This window comes from Cetorhinus maximus, chromosome 1 (genome assembly GCF_964194155.1).
Source record: "Cetorhinus maximus chromosome 1, sCetMax3.hap1.1, whole genome shotgun sequence".
NCBI lineage: Eukaryota > Metazoa > Chordata > Chondrichthyes > Lamniformes > Cetorhinidae > Cetorhinus > Cetorhinus maximus.
In genome coordinates this window covers 134,388,563-134,412,796 of record NC_135879.1, presented here as the reverse complement: position 1 = coordinate 134,412,796, position 24,234 = coordinate 134,388,563, and the positions used below count along the sequence as shown (strand labels likewise).

The window sequence follows — 24,234 nt, the reverse complement described above, 5'->3', positions numbered from 1 at the left end:
ACACATCCCATTTCCTTCATCATTGGTGGATGTACCTTCAGCTGCTTAAGCCCTATGCTTTGGATTCCCCTTCCAAAACCTTTCCACCACTGTCACCTCCTTTAAGACCTTTCTTGAAGCAAAGCCCTCTTTAAACAAGTTTATGGCTACCACACCTAACATCTCCTTCCATGGATTAATGTCAACGTTTGTCTGATTATGCTTGCGTGAAGCATCTTGGGATGTTTCTCTATATTTAAGTGACTATGTAAATGCAAGTTGTTGATGTCAGACAGGTGAAAGCCAATAGTTGAATTTTAACATGTTTTTTTAACGTTTGTTATAAAAATAATGCATGTGTGAATTAACTACTCTGAGAACCTGAACAATGCAGCAATTCAGAAACCCATTTCTGAAAGCTATCTTTATCACCCCATAATTGCTGATCTATTGGGGTTTTCTCATTGATTAATTTAAGCCTGTATTCAGTTACAAACCATTACTATATTGTTATTAAATTTCATAATTTTACTTCAATTCACATTTAACAGGTGAAATATATATTCTCAGATAAGACTGGAACATTAACCTGCAATGTTATGGAGTTTAAGAAGTGTACAGTAGCAGGGATTGCTTATGGGTAAGTGTCTTTATCTTTATTTTGTAGATTTCCTAAGCAATCTACAGTTATAAAATTTAAATCTGTGCCTTTATCCAAGCAGTGTGTGTTACTTTTGGCGCTTCAGGGAACAATAATTTCCAACACAGAAAATTTATTAACTGGTTGATGTGATATGAATCCCATTGAAACAATGGCTTTTTTTGGGGAAAAATGTCAACTTAACAATTTATATCTCTAATAAAGAGCAAAATTATGAACTAACTTTCTCGTGCTTCTTCCCTCCCAACTCCCCTCCTTGTCAGTCCTTTGACATTATGTACAATAGTACGTTTGCAATATCAGAAATTGAGACAGGGATAGGATAGAAAAACAGGTAAAAAGCTAATCTCTCAATTTAGTGACGCCAGTGGGGATACTAAAACCCATCTGGCATTTTCTGCCTATGGATGCAAAAAACTGACCCTATGTCACACAGCTTAGCACTACATCTCATAATACTGTCTCCTTGAAGTTGGACAGGAATATAAATTTCCTTTAAAACTAGTGTGCCATTTATTGTTATTAACATTGCATGGATCCCACTACATGGCTACTAATCTCAAGTTAAATCAGATGTATAGCAATTCCAATTGTAATTGTTTATATTGTAATAAATCTCTGACCTAAGGAAAGACTCACAATGAACTAATAATGTTTTCCTCATTTGTTTCTGACCTAAACTAAAGCTTTATATTTTGAAAGATGTTCACCTCTATTAAATATTCAGCATTTTACATATAACGTCTGCATAATTACAAGCAAGATTTTAAAATTCTGTTAGATCAATAGTTAGAGTAACTTTAGATGTAGATTATTAAATACTTTCTCATGGGCTTCCTTGTTTTTCTCTCCATCTTGTGCTTTATGATTCTCTGTCCACTTTCCTTTTTCCATTTTCACTAGTCATTTTCCTGACCGTGTGGAGTTTAGGTACTCTGAAGATTGTAGGTAAGACTGGGTAGCTTTCTTTGCGTTAATATGACTGTTAGGATATATAGCTATCAATGCACAGCAATCCAATCAAAGCATGCAAAAACCCTGGCTGACTTTCACTAAGCCTTCTCCACATATTATGCTAGCATCCATGAGTTGGACTATCAAGTGGGTAGAACTATGTATTTGTTTCATTACAAATTTACGTTTGAATATATGAAAGTTGTTTTTGAACCCAACCGGTTAATTGAATATTAATGTGAATTCCTCTCAGTGTATTTCTGCCCTGTTCAAGACACATGTAGGCTGGTTTCCTTCAGTAGGTTTTGGCATTATGTTCTTGTGTGAAGTGCCTTTAGTGCCTGCCTAAGGGCAGGCAGGCTCTCTGCTTATTTCTCCACACCTCATGCTCTTGCACTTACCTCTTCAGTTGCTTGTAGGAGCCTCCCATTTTCAATTTCAAGTTGTCTAACATACTGGGCCGTAACTTCCAACTAGCGTCGGAAAGTGCTGGCCCGCAGAAATTAGAAGAAATAAATACCTACTTGCCTGGTCTTGAAAATTATGTTGGCACTTCTGATCGCCGGAGCTGTTTGGGACCTGCAGCGAAAGACCCCTTGCAGGCCCTAGCGAAATGTAGCTCCGGTGGATTCAAGGAGGCCGCGCTCCCTTTTTGATGGCACTCACTGCCGTAAAGCAGGTAAATTTAAAGGGCCAGGGAAACTGACAGGCCAGGGAGAAGGTAAGTGGATAGGGATTGGGGGGTGGGGGTGTCCCAGGGATTGTGGGGGGCGGGGCTGTCGGCTGAGGGTGCGGGGGCAGGGGATTGGTTGGAGACCCAGGGTGGAGGGGCCGGAAGGTCAGGGTTGGGGTTGGTGGTGGCGGTTAAGGAGGGTCTGAGGTCGGGGGTTGGTGGTTTGGGAGGTCAGAGGTGGTTTGGGTGGGTCCAGGGGTGTGGGGTGGTTTGGGAGGGTCCGAGTTTGGGGGTGGATGGCGGTTTGGGAGGGTCCAAGGTCGGGGGCGGGGAGGGTCCCGAAGGGTCAGCCTAAGTCTTTACGATAGTTACTCAGAAGTTAGAAGAGATTTTAATTCTTCTAACCTTTTTCTGGGTAACTTGGTGTAACCCCTGCGAAACCATCTGAAATTTGCGATTTAAACCGCACTTTTGGATGGTTCCCAGCACAGCACAATTGTCCAGTGTGCATTTCTGGGCAATTGCCGTGCAAACCCTGAGCTGGGAACCTCCCAGAGGGATTCCCCAGCACATCCTTGAGGTACCCCCCCAAGCCCGAAGCTGGGGAGCACAGAAGTTACGGGTCCATATTCACTGATGATCTTTCCTCCTCTACCATCCTAAGAACCTCTTCATCACTCTTGTGTACTCTCCAACTGACCTGCTCCATCCTTCTCCAGAACCACATTTCACAACTTGCAAGTCCTTGGATGTCCACTTTTCCTAAGGCCTATGTTTCAGCCCCATACAACAAGATACTTCAAATCACAGTCTTGATCACTCTTTTCTTAAGATCGCTACTCATTGCTATGCTGAGCATTTTTTTTATGTTTGGAGAATGCATTCTTTGCCATTCCTATTCTAGCTCCAACTTCTTTATGGCAGCAACAACCTTCTGACAACATTCTTCCTAGGTACTTAAATTGTGATACTTGTTCCAGCTCTTGACCATTTATCTGACCTCTCTTTTCCCACCATTATTTTTTCCCATATTCCCGACTTCTGTCATTTTTATGTTTTCATTCCGTAAGCTTTCACCACTTCATTCATTCTACCCATTAGCATCTGGAGACCTTCTGCTGTGCCTAACCACTAGGGTTTGGCCATCTGCAAATCTCACTACCTTCAACAATTGACCTCCCACTTTGATACTGTTTTGTGTTTCATCTTGTGCTTTTATCATGGCTTCCGCATAGATGTTAAAGTGCAATGGTGATAGTAGACAGCCTTGTCCCACCTCAGACCCGATCACACCAGGTTCAATTTCACCAAATACTGTCCTGATTGTAGCAGCCTGTCCCATTTTCAGAGCTACAATCGTTCTTTTATCTCTCCAGGCAACTTTGATCATCTCCAACACTTTTCAACAGCTTTTGCCAGTTTACCTGGTCAAAAGTTTTTTTATAAGCCACAAAGCAGGCATACACTTCTTGTTGGTATTCTATGATCCTTTCGCCTAACATTCTCATCACAGCCTCCCTTGCTCCACAAATCATCTTCCCTAATTGCACAAACTTTCCTAAAAATGGTTTGATCATAGCCGATGTAATGGCTTGCTTTGACTTCCAATCTATTTGCTAAAATCTTTAACATTACCTTGGATGCATGTATAATGAAAGTTTATGTTGTAATGCTCCAGCCACTGTTTTTCACATTTAAAAAAAGGCTGGGTGCACTCTAGCAGAAAATAAAAGGTTTGGCTGAAGAGAGATAAGTAAGCGCTTATAGTACCTGAGGAAGTAAAGATTAGATAGAAGAAAGAAGACATTTCCCAGGATGATTTAGGAACTAATATTCTGAAGTGTGGAATATTTAGAGCTATAAAAGAACTGAAGCCAGGAAAAGCAGAAGCATGGATGGAAACCCTGCAGAAATGATAAAATGACTTAAAGAGAAGGTAACATGAGAAATTATTAACTTGTGTAAGGAGATGTACACTAAGGGAGAATAGCAGAAGACTTGTTGAGGAGCACAATGACCACATTGGAGAAGAAGGCAAATCCCATGATATGTGTGAAGTGTACTTGACAAATATTACTCAGATGGGTGCTGTTTACTATATTAAGATGGGCATTAAAATGTACAAGGTATGCCAACACAGATAGATGGGTTGAATGACCTCCTAGAATGCCATAAGTTCTTCTATGTTTCTAAGAACTTCATTAAAATATTGGGGGCGAGGAAATTACGAACAGATGTGTTAAGCATTCTGTAATTTGACAACTTAAAACAAATTGTGCCTCAAAGTTCAAATATATTTTCTGTGATTTTTGTTTCCTGGATGTATAAGTGCGAAAAAATAAGGTCACAATCTTTCTGATAAGTTAAATCATACTACTGTTGCTTCCAAGAAAGAACAGTTCCTCCAAAGTGTATTGAAAAGCATTTTCATGCCCTGCATCTACTACATCAGGCCTTTTCTCAAGTTGAACAGATATGAATCTCCTTTATAAAGCTTGAAGGAACATTGCAATCACTATTCCAGAACCAATGCCCTATGAAGATTTCATTTGACATTGTGGCACACAGCGAGAAAATTACTGCAAGTACCACTACTGATGATAGTGTAGTAAGCGACATACCTGTCACACTCATTGCAAGAACTGGAATAGAGATCAAGCTTGATACTCTGTTACTATATCAAGGAACCCTGAGTCCCATTGGTCATAATATTAACATCATTAACATGAGAAGTAGGAGCATAGTAGAACACATGACACTTCAAACCTGCTCCTGCACAGCCCTCCGAAGAGGTTTAGAGCTATAAAAGAACTGAAGCCAGGAAAAGCAGAAGCATGAATGGAAACCCTGCAGAAATGATAAAATGACTTGAAGATCATCCTCCGCCAACTCCAGCATGATGCCACCGCCAAACATATCTTCCCTTCACCCCCCCCTGGCGGCATTCCGCAGGGATAGTTCCCTCCGGGACACCCTGGTCCACTCCTCCATCACCCCCTACACCTCAACCCCCTCCCACGGCACCTTCCCATGCAACCATAGAAGGTGCAACACCTGCCCCTTTACTTCCCCCCTCCTCACTGTCCAAAGGCCCAAACACTCCTTTCAAGTGAAGCAGCACTTCACTTGCACTTCCCTCAATTTAGTCAACTGCATTCGCTGCTCCCAATGTGGTCTCCTCGACATTGGAGAGACCAAACGCAGACTGGGTGACCGCTTTGTGGAACACCTTCGGTCTGTCCACAAGCATGACACTGATCTCCCTGTCGCTTGCCATTTCAACAAACCACCCTGCTCCCATGCCCACATGTCCGTCCTTGGCCTGCTGTAATGTTCCAGTGAAGCTCAACGCAAACTGGAGGAACAGCACCTCATCTTCTGACCAGGCACTTTGCAGCCTTCCGGACTGAACATTGAGTTCAACAACTTCAGATCATGAACTCTCTCCTCCATCCCCACCCCCTTTCCAATCCCCCTTTTTCCAATAATTTATATTTTTTAAATATATTTTTTTCCCCCACCTATTTCCATTATTTTTAAATGTATTTCCATCCATTGTTTCATCTCCACCTTTTAGCTTATTTTAATCCCTTCCCTCCACCCCACCCCCACTAGGGCTACCTGTTACTTGCCTGTCCTGCTTTCTACCCTTAATGTCACCATTAGCACATTCCTTAGATAATATCACCACCATTAACATCCCTTTGTCCTTTTGTCTATGACATCTTTGGCAATCTCTCCTTTGCCTCCACCTACCACTGGCCCTCTACCCAGCTCTACCTGTCCCATCCCCTCAACCAGCTTATATTTCACCTCTTTTCTACTTTTCCTTAGTTCTGTTGAAGAGTCATACGGACTCGAAACGTTAACTGTATTCCTCTCCGCAGATGCTGTCAGACCTGCTGAGTTTTTCCAGGTATTTTTGTTTTTGTTTCAGATTTCCAGCATCCGCAGTATTTTGCTTTTACCTCTGAAGACGTTTCTCCTCATCTCAGGCTGGAATGGCTGACCCCTTATCCTGAGGCTATGGACCCTATTCCTAGACTACTCAACCAGAGGAAACCACCTCTGTCAAGTCCTTTCAGAATTTTACATGTTTTAGTGAGATCATCTATCCTTCTTCTAAACTCCAGACAGTATAAGCCTATTTTACTCAAACTATCCTCATAGGACAACCCTCTCATCCCAGGTATCAATCTAGTTGATTGCACCGCCTCTAACACAACCATATCTTTCCTTGGGTACAGTGGCCAAAACTGTACACAGTACTCCAGGTGTGGTCTCACCAAAGCCTGTACAATTGCAGCAAGACTTTTTTTAGTCTTACACTCCAACCCCCATAGAATAAAGGCCAACATACCACTTGTCTTTCTAATTGCTTGCTGTACCTGCATCTTAACTTCCTGTGTTTCTTGTACAGAGCTGCCAAAATTCAATAATTTCTCTCTATTTCAAAAAAATTCTATTTTTCTATTCTTCCTACCAAAGTGACTAACCTCACAGTTCCCTTGTATAATCCATCTGCCACTTTCTTGCCTACCCACTTAACCTATCTATATCTCTTTGCAGACTCTTTGTGTCTTCCTCACAGCTTATTTTCCTACCTATCTTTGTATTGTTAGAAAACTTGGATGTATTACATTTGGCCTCTTCATCTAAGTCATTTAATGTGGATTGTAAATAGCTGAGACCCCAGCACTGATCCTTGTGGTACCCTACTAGTAACAGTTTGCCAACCCAAATATGACATGTTTATTCCTACTGGTTTCTGCCCTTTAACCAATCCATGGTACATGTTAATATATCACCCCAGCCTCATAAGGCCTTGTCTTGTGCAATAACCTTTTGTGTGTTAGCTTATTGAATGCTAAATACACTACGTCCACAGATTCCCCTTAATCTACCCTGCCAGCTACACCCTCAAAAACTCTAATAAATTGGTCACATCTGACTTTCCTTTCATAAACCGTATTGACTTTGCTTAATCATATTATAACTTTCTAAGTACCCTGTAACCACTTTCTCAGTAATCGATTTCAGCATTTTCCCAATGACTGATATCGGGCAAAATTGGCCTGTAGTTCCCCATTTTATATCTCCTTTCTTGAATAGCAGTGTTATGTTCATTGCCTTCCAATCCGTTTTAGAATCTAGAGAAGTTTAGAAGATCACAATCGGCGCACCCATTATCTCTGAAACCACCTCTTTTAAAACCAGGTTGTAGGCCATCAGACCCAGGGAATTTGTTGACTTTCAGTCCCCAATTAATTTCTCCAATACTTTTTCTTACTATTAATTACTTTAATTTCCTCACTCATTAGACCTTTGATCCTCTTGTATTTTTGGTATTTTTTTGTCTTCTATTGTGAAGACAGACATTAAGCATTTTTTAATATCCCTGCCATTTCCTTGTTCCCCATTATAGTTTGTGCTGTCCCTAGCCAAGCTGTTGGAGTATAGCTAGAAAACTCGCATCTGCCTGGCTAAGTGAAAAATTGCCCAGGTATGTCCTGTACACAAGAGGCAGGACGAATCCAACCCGGCCAATTACCGCCCCATCAGTCTACTTTCGATCATCAGTAAAGTAATGGAAGGGGGTCATCAACAGTGCTATCAAGCAGTGCTTAATTAGCAATGGCCTGCTCACTGACACCCAGTGTCACCCAGCTCCTGACCTCATTACAACCTTGGTTCAAACATGGACAAAAGAGCTGAACTCCCAAGGTGAGGACAACTACATCTGCAGGAAGTGTATCCAATTGCAGCTCCTCACAGACCGCATGGATCGGTTGGAGCAGCAGTTGGATGCACTTAGGAGTATTCAGGTGGCAGAAAGCGTCATAGACAGGAGTTTTGCAGACGTGGTCGCACCCAAGGTACAGACAGATATTTGGGTGACTGCTAGAAGGGGCTGGCAGTCAGTGCAGAAATCCCCTGTGGCTGTCCCCCTCTCTAACAGGTATACCGTTTTGGATACTGTTGGGGATGGCCTATCAGGGGAAAACAACAGCAGTAGCACCACGGCTGGCTCTGTTGTTCAGCAGGGGGGGTCAAAGCACAAGAGCAATTGACATAGGGGACTCTATAGTCAGGGGCTCAGATAGGCGCTTCTGTGGTCGTGAAAGAGACACCAGGATGGTATGTTGCCTCCCTGGTGCCAGGATCCAGGATGTCTCTGATCGGGTACGGGACATTCTGAAGGGGGAGGGAGAACTGCCAGAGGTCATGGTACACATTGGTACTAACGACATAGGCAGGAAGAGTGACGAGGTCCTGCAGCGGGAGTTCAGGGAGTTAGGCAGAAAGTTAAAAAACAGGACCTCTAGGGTTGTAATCTCAGGATGACTCCCTGTGCCACGTGCCAGTGAGGCTAGAAATAGGAAGATAGTGCAGCTAAACACTCGTGGCTGAACAGATGGTGTAGGAGGGAGGGTTTCTGATATCTGGATCATTGGGATCTCTTCCGGGGCAGGTGGGACCTGTACAAGAAGGACAGGTTGCATCTAAACTGGAGGGGCACCAATATCCTGGCTCTGAGGTTTGCTAGTGTCACTTGGGAGGGTTTAAACTAGTATGGCAGGGGGGTGGAAACCAGAGCAATAGGTCAGCAGGTGAAATAAATGACTGGGAACTAGTGAATATGGCCAGTAGGACTAAGAGGAAGAGCAGGCAGGGAGAAATTACTGAACACAGTGGGACTGGGTGTCTGAAATGCATTTGTTTCAATGCGAGAAGTATAACAGGCAAGGCAGATGAGCTTAGAGCTTGGATTAGCATTGCATTGCCATTACAGAGACTTGGTTGAAGGATGGACAGGATTAGCAGATAAACATTCCAGGACTTAGATGTTTCAGGCAGGATAGAGAGGGATGTAGAAGAGGTGGGGGAGTTGCACTGCTGGTTAAGGAGAATATCACAGCTGTACGACAGGAGGACACCTCGGAGGGCTCATGCAGCGAGGCAATATGAGTAGAGCTCTGGAATAGGAAGGGTGCAGTCACAATGTTGAGGGTTTACTATAGGCCTCCCAATTGCTGGCGGGAGATTGAGGAACAGTTATGTAGGCAGATGTAAAAGCAATAAGGTTGTTGAGGTGGGTGATTTTAACTTTCCCTATATTGACTGGGAATCACTTAGTGCTAGGGGTTTGGATGGTGCAGAATTTGTAAGGTGCATCCAGGAGGGCTTCCTGAGACAATATGAAGATAGTCCAACTAGGGAAGGGGCAATACTGGACTTGGTATTAGGGAATGAATCCGGCCAGGTGGTCAAAGTTTCAGTAGGGGACCATTTCGGGAAAAATGACCATAATTCAGTAAGTTTCAAGGTATTGGTGGATAAGGATAACAGGAGTCCTTGGGTTAAGGTGCTTAATTGGTGGAAGGCTAATTATAACAATATTAGGCAGGAACTGAGGAATCTAGACTGGAGGCGGATGTTTGAGGGCAAATCAACAACTCACATGTGGGGGGGCTTTCAAACGTCAGTTGATAAGAATTCAGGTCCGGCATGTTCCTGCTAGGATGAAGGATAAGTATGGCAAGTTTCAGGAACCTTGGATAACGAAGGATATTGTGAGATTAGTCAAAAAGAAAAGGGAAGCATTCGTAAGGTCTAGAAGGCTGGGAACAGATGAAGCCCATGGAGAATATAAAGAAAGTAGGAAGAAACTTAAGCAAGGAGTCAGGAGGGCTAAAAGGGGTCATGAAAAGTCATTGGCAACCAGGATTAAGGAAAATCCCAAGGCCTTTTATACATATGTAAAAAGCAAGAGGGTAGCCAGGGAAAGGGTAGGCTCATTCAGGGACAGAGGTGGGAATCTGTATGTGGAGCCAGAAGAAATGGAAGAGATACTAAATGAGTACTTCTCATTAGTATTCACCAAAGAGAAGGACTTAGCGGTCGATTTATCTAGGGAAGAGTGTGTAGATAGCCTGGATCATGTTGAGATCAAAAAAGAGGAGGTGTTAGGCATCTTGAAGAATATTAAGGTGGATAAGTCCCCAGGGCCAGATGGGATCTACCCCAGAGTACTGAGGGAGGCAAGGGAGGAGATTGCTGGGGCCTTGACAGAAATCTTTGTATCCTCACTGGCTGCGGGTGAAGCCCCAGAGGACTAGAGAATGGCCAATGTTGTTCCATTGTTTAAGAAGAGTAGCAGGGACAATACAGGAAATTACTTAGATGTTTCAGGCAGGATAGAGAGGGATGTAGAAGAGGTGGGGGAGTTGCACTGCTGGTGAGCCTTACGTCAGTGGTAGGGAAATTATTGGAGAAGATTCTTCGTGACAGGATTTACTAACATTTGGAAGCAAATGGGCGTATTAGTGAGAGGCAGCACGGTTTTGTGAAGGGGAGGTTGTGTCTCACTAACTTGATCGAGTTTTTCGAGGAAGTGACAAAGATGATCGATGATGAAGGGCAGTGGATGTTATCTACATGGATTTCAGTAAGGCCTTTGGCAAGGTCCCTCATGACAGACTGGTACAGAAGGTAAAGTCGCAGGGGATCAGAGGTGAGCTGGCAAGGTGGATACAGAATTGGCTTGGTCATAGAAGACAGAGGGTAGCAGTGGAAGGGTGCTTTTCTGAATGCGGAGCTGTGACAAGTGGTGTTCCGCAGGGATCAGTGCTGGGACCTTTGCTGTTTGTAGTATATATAAATGATTTGGAGGAAAATGTAACTGGGCTAATTAGTAAGTTTGCAAACGACACTAAGGTTGGAGATAGTGAAGAGGATTGTCAAAGGATACAGCGGGATATAGATAAGTTGGAGACTTGGGCGGAGAAATGGCAGATGGAGTTTAATCCGGACAAATGCGAGATAATGCATTTTGGAAGGTCTAATACAGGTAGGAATTATACAGTAATTGGCAGAACCCTTAAGTGCATCGACGGGCAGAGGGATCTGGGTGTACAGGACCACATGTCACAAAGTGGCAACGCAGGTGGGTAAGGTAGTCAGGAAGGCATATGGCATGCTTGCCTTCATTGGTAGGGGTATTGAGTATAAAAGCTGGGAAGTCATGCTGCAGTTGTATAGAACCTTGGTTAGGCCACACTTGGAATATTGCGTGCAATTCTGGCCACCACATTACCAGAAGGATATGGAGGTGTTGGAGAGGGTGCAGAGGAGGTTTACCAGGATGCTGCCTGGTCTGGAGGTTTTTAGCTATGAGGAGAGGTTGGAGAAACTCGGATTATTCTCACTAGAGCGACGGAGATTGAGGGGCGACTCGATAGAAGTTTACAAAATTATGAGTGGCATGGACAGAGTAGATAGTCGGAAGCTTTTTCCCAGGGTGGAAGAGTCAATTACTAGGGGATATAGATTTAAGGTGAGAGGAGAAAACTTTAGAGGAGATGTACGGGGCAAGTTTTTTATGCAGAGGGTAGTGAGTGTCTGGAATTCGCTGACAGTGGAGGTGGTGGAAGCAGGTAGGATAGTGGTGTTTAAGAGGCAGCTTGACAAATACATGAATAGGATGGGAATAGAGGGATACGGACCTCGGAAGTGCAAAATGTTTTAGTTTGACGGGCAATATGATCGGCGCAGGCTTGGAGGGCCGAAGGGCCTGTTCCTGTGTTGTACTTTTCTTTGTTCTTTGTTCTTTGAGGTGAGAGTAACTGCCTTTGACATCAAGGCTGCATTTGACTGAGAGTGTGACATCAAGGAGCCCTAACAAAACTGGAGTCAATGGGGAATCAGGGGGCAATTTTCCACTGGTTGGAGTCATATCTAGCACAAAGTAAGATGGTTGTGGTTGTTGGAGGTCAGTCATCTCAGCTCCAGGACATCACTGCAGGAGTTCCTCAGGGCAGTGTCCTCGGCCCATCCATCTTCAGTTGCTTCATCAATGACCTTCCTTCCATCATAAGGTCAGAACTGGGGATGTTTGCTGATGATTGCACAATGTTCAGCACCATTTGCGACTCCTCAGATACTGAAGCAGTCCATGTCCAAATGCAACAAAACTTGGACAATATCTTGGGCTGACAAGTGACAAATAACATTCACGCCACACAAGTGTCAGGCAATGACCATCTCCAACCAGAGAGAATCTAATTATCAGCCCTTGATGTTCAATGGATTACCATTGCTGAGTCCCCCACTATCAACACCCTGGAGGTTAGCATTGACCAGAAACTGAACTGGACTAGCCCTATAAATACTGTGTCTACAAGAGCAGGTCAGAGATTAGGAATCTTGCGTCGATTAACTCATCTCCTGACTCCCCAAAGCCTGTCCACCATCTACAAGGCACAAGTCAGGAGTGTGATGGAATACTCTCCACTTGCCTGGGTGAGTGCAGCTCCAACAACAACACACTAGAGGCTTGACACCACCCAGGACAAAGCAGCCCGCTTGATTTGTACCACATCCACAAATATTCACTCCCTCCACCACTATCGCACCAGAGCTGCAGTGTGTACCATCTGTAAGATGCACTGCAGGAATTCACCAAGACTCCTTGGACAGCACCTTCCAAGCCCACGACCACTACCATCGAGAAGGATGAAGACAGCAGACACATGGGAACACCACCACCTGGAAGTTCCCCTCCAAGTCACTCATCATCCTGACTTGGAAATATATGGCGTTCCTTCACTGTTGCTGGGTCAAAATCCTGGAACTCACTACCTAACAGCACTGGGTGTACCTACACTACATGGACTGCTGCGGTTCAAGAAGGCAGCTCACCAGCACCACCTCAAGGGAAAATAGGAATGGGCAATAAATGCTGGCCTAGCCAGCGAAGTCCTCATCCCCTGAATGAATGAAAAAAATAGTTCGGCCCTTGGTTGCAATGCAAGTTGATTTTTAAATAAATAAGCTTTTAACAAACAAGCTAAGGAGCTTTAGCAAAATTGAAGTTTCAAGGAGAAAGGGAAGGCCGGCCAGTGGTTGGAGTCATATTTGAAACAAAGGAAAATGGATGGTGGTTGAAGCCAATTAGCACAGCCCTAGGGCATCAAAGAAGCATCAGCGACATTGCCTCCTTCAGCTCTTAAATTCTTTCCTGCACCACCTCATGCCACTCACCCCCACTTCACCCTCCATCATAAGAACTGCTTGGAGTGTTCATCTCCATGCACCAAAAAGCCTTGTCAACCTAAAGCAAAACACAAACGACAGCCAGGTTTGAGCTGACAAGTGGATAGGTATCAATTAATACCACTTCTAACATGAAAAAACCAAGTTAGCTCCCCATATTCTTCAGAGGCATCACTACCATGGCATCACCATTGGCTAGGAGCTGAACTGGGCCAGTCATATCGATAGAATGAGTACAAAGACCGGGCAGAGACTGTGTACTATGGGAACTCCTGACCCTTCAAAGCCGCTGCACCATCTACAGGGCTGCAATCAGAGATCTGATAGAAAGCTGAACATTTGTCTAAATGGGTCCAGCCACAACAGTACTCATCATCCAGGGCAGGGCATTACCCTGATTGGTGACTCTTGTCACTGAAGTCCATATCAACCCCTTCATCACCAGAGCACTGCGGCTGCAATAAATACAATCAGCAGGATACGTTGCAGCAAATCACTAAGTTTATTTCAACAATATCTCTGTCATCTTTAACCTCTACTGCTCAGAAAGATGAGAGCAGCACTGTCATGGGAACTCTATTACCTCTCTCTACTTTTCTGACTTGGATGTATATTGCTGTTCCTTTGTAGTATCAATGTCCTAGAATCAGCTACCAAAGACTTATGAGAGCAATATCACCATGAGAGTCGCGATAGTTCAAGCTCGAGGCCTACCACCACCTTTAGGGCAACTGGGGATGGGAAATAAACGTGGCTTTGCCAGTGTTGTCCATATCCCAATAACATATTTTTAAAAACTAGCAATTGCCTTGCTGTTCTACTAGTTTGAAGCAGAACAAATGTTTATACAATAACTGACAGCTTTGTAGTTACGTTTTACTGGTACCAGCTTTTTATTTCCAGATTTTTAAAACTAGATTAAAATTTTTGAACTGCTATGGTGGAGTTTGAGACTCTCATTCTCTGAATTTTACTCTAGGCCTCTGGATTACTAAAGTTTTAGAATACCAAACTATTTCCCTATCATTGATTCCTCAGGAGTCGAAGAAAGTTTTTGCATTCTCTTGTATTAGGAACCCTTGTGTGTCTGATGGACATGATCAGGAATTTGACTCATTCTAGGCAACAGTTTATTCTGGTAATAAAAATTTTAGTTTCCAGAAATGTAAAAGAATGCTTTGCTTTACTACAGTTGATCAGGAATCGTGGGTTAAAAGTATATTCAGTTTTTGCTGTGATCATCAAAAGATTTGCTTTTTACCTTTAAAGCATGCAGTAGCCCCTATGCTTTCTCTAAGCATGACGTTTAGATTGGTTTGCTTAGGAAGATGGATGTTAGCACATTAAGCTGACCTTACTATCCAGCTCCATTTTTGATATTACTCACTCAAGTATTATCTAGATGTATGTGATGGGTTAAAAAAAAAAGTTAGATTAGTTTCCTTTTTAGGTCTGCTCTTCCTCATCCTTTCCATGATATTTATTCTTGAAGTGCATAGTTTCTTTTTTCACCAACTTCTCCCCAAGTTCTCAGTTTTCAGTATTAACTTGCTGTTGGAATTCTCCTTTATGTTCATATGGTCAAGCTTTTGGAGCTTATTTATGTTTAGAGAACTGAATGGGTTTAGGATTAAGACATTTTTACAACATAGGAACAAGAGAGTCTCATTTCTCCTGTTGGATTCAGAATAATGTTTAAGAAAAAGGTTGAGAATTAATTCTATAGCAAAGAGAGAAATCCATACGCGACAGTAGATGACTTTTTTTTCAATAAAGGTTCACTGCCACCTATATTGTGGAGATCTGAGTACTGCCAGTTAACTTAGTTTTCTGCATTTCAAGTGCAATAGACAAGAGGCCCTCAAAACTTTTGTGTAACCTTGAAGTGAATACGAACTATGTCATAAATTTTTTAAAGCCTCTCGTTAATTGCACAAACACTTCAATTTTGCCTTTCGGAAATGTTCTTCGGTCTAGACCTGCAGTAAAAAAAACCCTTCAGATTTGGTTTATAGTTCATTATGCAGTATTGAGTTTCTTGAAAGTGAATTATAGTAGTTATTGGAGCAGATATTCAGACAGTAAAATCATCTTGTCAGAAAGCACTAAATGTAACTGCAACGGGTTTTGTATGTATGATACTGCTTCCTCAGGACATTGTGTCTTGCTATTCAAAGATTTTTACTGCACGTAATTTGTACTTTTTAAAATATACAGATGATGTGAACTGATGAAACATATCCCATAGGTTTCACTTTATTTTGTTCATTCAAGGAAAGGTGAATCATCGAATGGAGAAAGTATATTTCAAGATCCTTCTCTATTGGAAAATCTTCAAGGCAACCATGTGAGTAATGCATTATTTATTTTTATTTGCTTTTTTGGAAATTAGCATCTTAAAGTCTATAGTTTCATGTATATTTGAACATACCGTCAAGTAAATTTAATAAAATTGCACAGTGATGGTTGAATATCCTGCTCCATATCATTTATTATGAGAACGTCCCTTCATCCCTGAACAGAGATGAGCACCTGCTCCATGAGCCTTGCTTGAAAGGGTGTAATGGATTAGCTTTGTAGTATCTTGACGAATGACAATACCCTTCCTGCTTAGTCAGCCTGCAGGTAATATAAGTGATAAAGAAGAACTTGATATCCGTCCAGCAGTCCAGTTAAGCTCATTGAACCTCTTCTATTGGAAGAGCCTGAGACACAGAGCCAATTTTGGTTTGGATTAATTTGTTGTTTATAATTCAGTGCTCTGATCTCATGGCTGCTGTTGTACCTTCTAGTGGAGCTGTATGCAAAATTGAGTTTGGCTATAAACTAAAATGAAAACTTGATGTCAACTATTTTTATACAACACAGCAACAAATGTAAGATTGGAAATAGATTTCCAGGGAAAAATTGTTTTTAACTATGCCTTGGCTGATATTCAATGGTTTCCTTGTCTGTGAGACAATGCATGATGTACGGCCAGGCAACATAATCTCTAATTTATTTTTTGTAGTGCACAGCCATTCTATTTAAGTGCACAGGCCCTTCAAATTTTGTTACGTGGCCATGCACCTGTGACATCTTAGAACAAATGGCTTCTGCATGGCCCACACGGGAACTTCCGGATTGCTGGGTGGCTGAGCAGCTTAGGCGGCAAATTGCTGCTAGGCTGCCTCATCTTTCCTAAGTACCTTTTAACTAAAATATAAATTAAGGCTAACTGAATACAGAAATGCATTTCAAGGACATTTGCAAAAAAGTCTAATTTAACCTTATATGCCCCTACATTGAGGACATTGGGGAAACCAACTTTGGAACATAGCTTTGGATACCCTGTGTTCAGGAAGATATTGCTGCATGATTTTGATTTATAAATATGTAGTTGATATTGATACCATGCAAAGTAGCCCTCAAAAGGAGAAATATGCAGGGGCAGGTGCTGGCGTATTGTCGCTGGACTAGTCCAGAGACCCAGGGTAATGCTCTGCAGACCTGGCAGATGGTGGAATTTGAATTCAATAAAAATCTGGAATTAAAAGTCTAATGGTGACCATGAAACCATTGTCGATTGTTGTAAAAACTCATCTGGTTCACTAATGTCCTTTAGGTAAGGAAATCTGCTGTCCTTACCTGGTCTGGCCTACATGTAACTCCAGACTCACAGCAATGTGGTTGACTCTTAAATGCCCTCTGAACTGGCCTAGCAAGTCACACAATTGTAACAAACCGCTACAAAGACACAAAAAAGGAATGAAACCGGACAGACCACCCGGCATCGACCTAAGCACCGGAAACGACAACGGCAATCGCAGCCCTGTCGGTCCTGCAAAGTCCTCCTTACTAACATCTGGCGGCTAGTGCCATAATTGGGAGAGCTGTCTCACAGACTAGTCAAGCAACAGCCTGACATAGTCATCCTCATGGGATCACACCTTACAGATAATGTCCCAGACACCACCATCACCACTCCAGTCCCACCCAGCAGAGGTAGTGGCACAGTGGTAGACAGTCAGGAGGGAGTTGCCCTGGGAGTCCTCAACATCGACTCCAGACCCCATGAAGTCTCATGGCATCAGACCAAACATCATGGGCAAGGAAACCTCCAGCTGATTACCACATACCGCCCTCCCTCAGCTGATGAATCAGTGCCCCTCCATGTTGAACACCACTTGGAGGAAGCACTGAGGGTGGTAAGGGTGCAGAATGTACTCTGGGTGGGAGACTTCAGTCACCGAGAGTGGCTCGGTAGCACCACTACTGACCGAGCTGGCCGAGTCCTAAAGGACATAGCTGCTAGACTGGGTCTGCAGCAGGTGGTGAGGGAACCATCAAGAGGGAAAAACATACTTGACCTCATCCTCACCAACCTGCCTGCCATTGATGAATCTGTCCATGACACAGATACATCTCTCCATGACCACCGCACAGTTATTGTGGAGACAAAGTTCTGCCTTCACATTGGGGATACCCTCCATTGTGTTGTGTGGCACTAACACCGTGCTAAATGAGATAGATTTCGAACAGATCTAGCAACTCAAGACTGGGCATCCATGAGGTGCTGTGGGCCATCAGCAGCAGAATTGTACTCAAACACAATCTGTAACCCCATGGTCTGGCATATCCCTCACTCTACCATTACCATCAAGCCAGGGGATCAACACTGGTTCAAAGAACAGTGCAGGAGGGCATGCCAGGAGCAGACCAGGCATACCTAAAAATGAGGTGTCAACCTGGTGAAGCTATAATCAGGACTACTTGCGTGCCAAACAGCATAAGCAGCAAGTGATAGACAGAGCTAAGTGATCCCACAACCAACGGATCAGATCTAAGTTCTGCAGTCCTGCCACATCCAGTCGTGAAAGGTAGTGGTGGACAATTAAACAACTCACTGGAGGAGGTGGCTCCACAAATATCTCCATCCTCAAATGATGGAGGAGCCCAGCACATCAGTGCAAAAGATAAGGCTGAAACATTCGCAATAATCTTCAGCCAGAAGTGCCAAGTGGGTGATCCATCCCAGCCTCCTCCGGAGGTTCCCAGCATCACAAGATGCCAGCCTTCAGCCAATTCAACTCACTCCACGTGATATCAAGAAACAGCTGAAGGCATGGATATTGCAAAGGCTATGGGTCCTGACGATATTCCGGCAATAGTACTGAAGACTTGTGCTCCAGAACTTGCCACGCCCCTAGCCAAGCTGTTCCAGTACAGCTACAACACTGGCATCTACCTGGCTATGTGGAAAATTGCCCAGGTATGTCCTGTACACAAAAAGCAGGACAAATCCAACCCAGCCAATTACCGCCCCATCCGTCTACTCTCGATCATCAGTAAAGTAATGGAAGGGGTCATCAACAGTGCTATCAAGCAGCACTTGCTTAGCAATAACCTGCTCACTGATGCCCTGTTTGGGTTCCGCCAGGGCCACTCAGCTCCTGACCTCATTACAGCCTTGGTTCAAATATGAACAAAAGAGCTGAACTCCCAAGGTGAGGTGAGAGTGACTGCCGTTGACATCAATGCATCATTTGACCGAGTGTGAGCCCTAGCAAAACTTGAGTCAATGGGAATTGGGGGTAAAACTCTCCGCTGGTTGCAGTCATACCTAGCACAAAGGAAGATGGTTGTGGTTGTTGGAGGTCAGTCATCTCAGTTCCAGAACATCACTGCAGGAGTTCCACAGGATAGTGTCCTAGGCCCAAGCATCTTCAGCTGCTTCATCAATGACCTTCCATCATAAGATTAGAAGTGGGGATGTTCGCTGATGCTGAACATTGTACAATCACCATTCTCGACGACTCAGATACTGAAGCAGTCCATGTCCAAATGCAGCAAGTCCTGGACAATATCCAGGCTTGGGCTGACAAGTGGCAAGTAACATTCACGCTACACAAATGTCAGGCAATGACCATCTCCAACAAGAGAGAATCCAACCATCGTCCCTTGATGTTCAGTGGCATTACCATTGCTGAATCCCCCACTATCAACATCCTGAGGGTTATCATTGACCAGAAACTGAACTGGACTAGCCATATAAATACTGTGGCTACAAGAGCAGGTCAGAGGCTAGGAATCGTATGACGAGCAATTCACCACCTGACTCCCCAAAGCCTGCCCACCATCTACAAGGCACAAGTCAGGAATGTGATGGAATACTCCCCACTTGCCTGGATGAGTGCTGCTCCTACAACACTGAAGAAGCTGGACACCGTCCAGGGCAAAGCAGTCCGCTTGATTGGCACCACATCCACTCCATTCACTCCCTCCACCACCAACGCACCATAGCAGCAGTGCGCACCATCTACAAGATGCACAGCAAGAATTCACCAAGGCTCCTTAGACAGCACCTTCCAATCCCATGACCACTACCACCTAGAAGGACAAGGGCAGCAGACAAATGGGAACCCCACCACCTGGAAGTTCCCCTCCAAGTCACTCACCATCCTGAGTTGGAAATATATCACCATTCCTTCACTGCTTCTGGGTCAAAATCCTGGAACTCCCTAACAGCACTGTGGGTGTACCTAACCACATGGACTGCAGCGGTTCAAGAAGACAGCCCACCACCACCTTGAGGGCAATTGGGGATTGGCAATAAATGTTGGCCCAGCCAGAGAAGCCCACATTCTGTGATTGAATTAAAAAAACTTTAAATTCATATCCTTTACTCTATTTTTATGTTTTGAACCAGCATTCCAGGTTTTCTTGATGTATTCGGTTTAATATTGTAAAAACTTCCATAAAGGAAAGTTCCTTCTTTAACTTTGACTGAGGAGTTTGAACTTCTTGAACTTTTCTTATTCCTCATTCCCTTTAAACTTTATATATCAGCACTGGAACGGAACTTGGCATCAATAGTAATTCCCAGATTGTTCGATTTGACCTGGAAGTTGTTTGTTTGAAGGGTAGTTCAATGTGGAATTGCAATGGCTGCCCAGTAAACAAAACCTTTATTTAGCTTTGAGATCCATTGCTTGCTACTGACCGTATGTAATAACAAACTGTAGTGGGCATAATTCATTTCATTTCTAGCAATGCTGTAGAGGGGAACATGGATCATGAGGAACATTTGAATCCTGAAAAAGCAACTAGCTTCCTATATGCGGTAGTTTTTTTTTCAGTGATGTTGACCAACCTTGTAATACATTCTATGACAATCCGGTGGCAGAAAAGGTAGTCCAACAGCATCGTCTTCTCCCAAGCCAACATTCCCGGCATTGAAGTGCTAATCATTCAAAACCAACTCTGCTGGGCAGGGCATGTCATCTCTATGCCCAACACCAGGCTCCCAAAGCAACTGTCGTACTCTGAATTTGGTCTCGGCAGGAGACTCCCAGCAGAGAGAAACATTTTAGAGATGCCCTCAAGGCATCCCTGAAGAGATCAAATATTGCCACCAACTCATGAGAACCCCTGGTTTGTGACCAACCAAATGGAGAAGGTTAATTTGGGACGGCATCGAACACAATGAGGGACTTTGTTGGGAGCACGCAGAGGGGAAGTTGAGGCGTCAGAGCACACATACCTCTGCACGACCCTTCAAGCACCAACTGCCTCGCATGTGGCAGAGTCTGCAGATTACGCAGTGGGCTTATCAGCCAACTTGGGCCCCTTCGAACCAGAGTGGCAGCAAGTCATCATCGATCCAATGAGACTACCAAAGAACATGTAACATGTAAATAAAAAGATATACATCTTTGTGGGTGTTTGGAATTCCCTGCCTGATTTGGTGGTGGAGGCAGAAACCCTCAACTCATTTAAAAGGCACCTGGATCTGCACCTAAGGTGCTGTGAACTGCAAGGCTACGGACCGGGTGCTGGAAGATGGGATTACAATGGGCAGCTAGTTTTTTTATTTTTCAGCCGGTGCACACAGGATGGGCTGAAAGGCCTTTTTCTGTGCTCAAACTTGTCTATGGTTCCTGCTTGATACAGAATCCTGTCAAGTTGTGCAACTAATTAGTTATGAGATTCCCAGATCCAGGCAAGTATTTTTTATGCAAAGATAGACTTGCCAGCTAACAGTTCACTATAGAAATAGCAGGTTAAAAGGTGTGCACTTGAAAAGGAAACATTCACAATACAGCTCCCTTCCTCTGTATCATCATCCATTTGGAGCATAAATTCAGTCTGAATTCAGACTGAAGAGCTTGTTTAAAAAGCAAAAGGCCTGAATAGAAGCTTGCAGCTTGTCACTGGCAGCTGCCATCCACTTGCTGTGTCTCTTTCCAGCACTGGTATCGCTGTTTAATATGGGAGCGTGTTACACTCTGGAAGTTGTAGCTTCCAGCAGGTTCATTAATTTTGTTACCCTCATGAATTCTATGTAATATAGCTATGTGAGAATGGATGTTTTTAAAAATATTTTTGGGGAATATTGTGTTATTCTGTAAAGAAGGTTCGGTGCCTGTGTGTGATTTAGTTAAGCTGAGCAAGAGATTGATAGGAGTCAGGTTGTCTGAGGGGTTTGAAACATTTAAAAAAAAATAGGTGTGTTAAGTTTGGGGTACAAGTAAATAGGTTAGATCTAACGTTTGCAATTTTGGATAAGTGGAGAGTTTGTTTAAATATCACAGCGGGGTCAGAAGTATCAAGAAACATGTTTGCATCTTGCAGGGTTCCATAGGCAAATAGTAGTGGGGACAACATTTAAGGAATATTTCGATGAACGCTTGAAACGCCATAGCATACAGGGCTATGGGCCAAGTGCTGGAAAATGGGATTAAAATAGATAAGTGCTAGATGGCTGGCATGGACATGATGGGCTGAAGGGCCTGTTTCTGTGCTATATAGCTCTAACTCTATGACATTCTATTTTATTGACCTGAAAGCAAAGACAGGTTAGAGAAATAAAAGATTTTATATTGGAAGGATTTGAGTTTCAAAGAGGTGCAAGAACAATGGAACTGGAGATGAGAAAGGTAAAAGGTATTTTAGAGTTACTGTGGAGAACTTAGCTAGAGAGTTAGCTGGAGCTGTTTGAGCTGTTAGCTCTGGGCTGTGGGGAGGTGCCGCTTGAACCAGCCGTCCAGTCAAGCCAGAAAAGTCTTCGGCTGCAACAAGCAGTTTTATTCTGAAGTGGATTCCAACGCAGAGTGGATGAAGGTAGAGTTCATGTGGTATGCCTTTATTGAAGCTACAGCAGTTTGCCTTGTGTAGCATTGCTGGATTTTATAGTTAAACATCTATACCATAAGACCATAAGACATAGGAGCAGAAATTAGGCCATTCGGCCCATCGAGTCTGCTCCGCCACTCAATCATGGCTGATAAGTTTCTCAACCCCATTCTCCCCCTTCTCCCTGTAACCTTTGATCCCCTTACCAATCAAGAACCTATCTATCTTGGTCTTAAATACACTCAATGACCTGGCCTCCACAGCCTTCTGTGGCAATGAATTCCATAGATTCACCACTCTCTGGCTAAAGAAGTTTCTCCTCATCTCTGTTCTAAAAGGTCTTCCCTTTACCCTGAGGCTGTGCCCTCGGGTCCTAGTCTCTCCTACTAATGGAAACATCTTCCCCACATCCACTCTATCCAGGCCTTTCAGTATTCTGTAAGTGTCAATCAGATCCCCCCTCATCCTTCTAAACTCCATCGAGTATAGACCCAGAGTCCTCAAACGTTCCTCATATGTTAAGCCTTTCATTCCTGGGATCGTTCACGTGAACCTCCTCTGGACCCTTTCCAGGGCTAGCACACCCTTCCTGAGATACGGGGCCCAAAATTGCTCACAATATTCTAAATGTGGTCTGACCAGAGCCTTACAAAGCCTCAGCAGCGCATCCCTGCTTTTATATTCTAGTCCTCTCGAAATAAATGCCAACATTGTATTTGCCTTCCTAACTACCGACTCAACCTGCAAGTTAACCTTAAGAGAATCCTGAACTAGGACTCCCGAGTCCCTTTGCACTCCAGATTTCTGAATTGTAGTGAATACGGTAGTGTTGCCTGGAGGTGTTTACTTGTCGGTTTGACCAAGTGGAGAGTTTTTAGGGGAATGTCTTGTAAGATTAACCTTAATTGCGTAACTTCAATCCTGTGTGCTTAGGTTTTCTTTTATTCTTGTTAATAATCCCAAACGTGTTACTGGACCTCTTACTGCTGAGATCAGTACGTCGTCTTCTCATTTTCAGAAGACAACAAAAATAAGGGTGTGGCCCGTAAGCCAAGTTTCCCTCTTGGATTTGGTTTGCGCAGCAATTAACATCAGCTGTGGTCACAACAATTGCAAAACATGTATCAAATATTGCATAATAATAGTCATGTCCCATGGTCAGAAGAATACACCTAATGTGGTGCAATGAACATCTGGAGTGATCGGCTATTTGAGCTGTTCCATTTGGTGGTTCTGAGTGCAAATGGGAATTCATTAAATTGGAGCAATGTGATGTTTCTTTATCTCACAAAACAACCATATCTCCTGGAAAAACAAATCATTTGCTGGCTAAGTTAGTATAAATTTGAAACGTACTCTCTGCATCTATGATTAACATGCTTTAAATTTTTTGGAGATTGTGGGCTTTTTGTTAGAATTACCCTTGCCCATAGAATTTCTATGGGCTTCTGCCTTCAAGTTGCTACCAATCAACCATCCAAAAAGCATAGTGCTCTTTACAGTGCGTCTGTGACCTTTGAGAACAGGGCAGGCTAAAGAGCACAGTGTTAGAATGCCAAATCAGGGACAGAATGCAAAATAGAGAGGGAAAGAAACGTTGGATTACGAAAGAAATATGAGACAGAAATGAAAAAAAAAGCCCTTTAATAATTAAAGCTGAAGAGATGAGACCTCATATATCTAAAAGTAAATATTCAGTGATAGAGACGTTGTTTAGCACTAATCATGCTTTACCACACTATTAGAAGAATTCTTGAATGGGAATGGATGAGTTTTTTGACGAGTTTGGTTTATCTAT

General features: G+C 43.3%; 1 protein-coding gene and 1 long non-coding RNA gene across 7 annotated transcripts in view; both read left to right on the top strand.

Annotated features, from left to right (window-relative positions):
* The window catches only part of LOC144683762 (uncharacterized), a 1,025,508-nt gene that overhangs the window by 233,104 nt on the left and 768,170 nt on the right, over window positions 1-24,234 (top strand). The gene's annotated exons all lie outside the window — the stretch shown is intronic.
* atp8a1 (ATPase phospholipid transporting 8A1) overlaps window positions 1-24,234 on the top strand; it is a 488,126-nt gene that overhangs the window by 192,135 nt on the left and 271,757 nt on the right. For 4 of the 6 annotated variants that reach the window (XR_013577307.1, XM_078546831.1, XM_078546839.1 and 1 more), the window contains 3 exons: window positions 531-619; window positions 1,544-1,588; window positions 15,597-15,669. Coding sequence is in view for 5 of the 6 variants with exons in the window: in XM_078546831.1 (XP_078402957.1) it covers window positions 531-619; window positions 1,544-1,588; window positions 15,597-15,669 (207 nt within the window). In the remaining variant the exon portion in view is untranslated. The remainder of the gene's footprint in view (window positions 1-530; window positions 620-1,543; window positions 1,589-15,596; window positions 15,670-24,234) is intronic. The other 2 variants (XM_078546849.1, XM_078546858.1) reach the window with 1 other exon arrangement.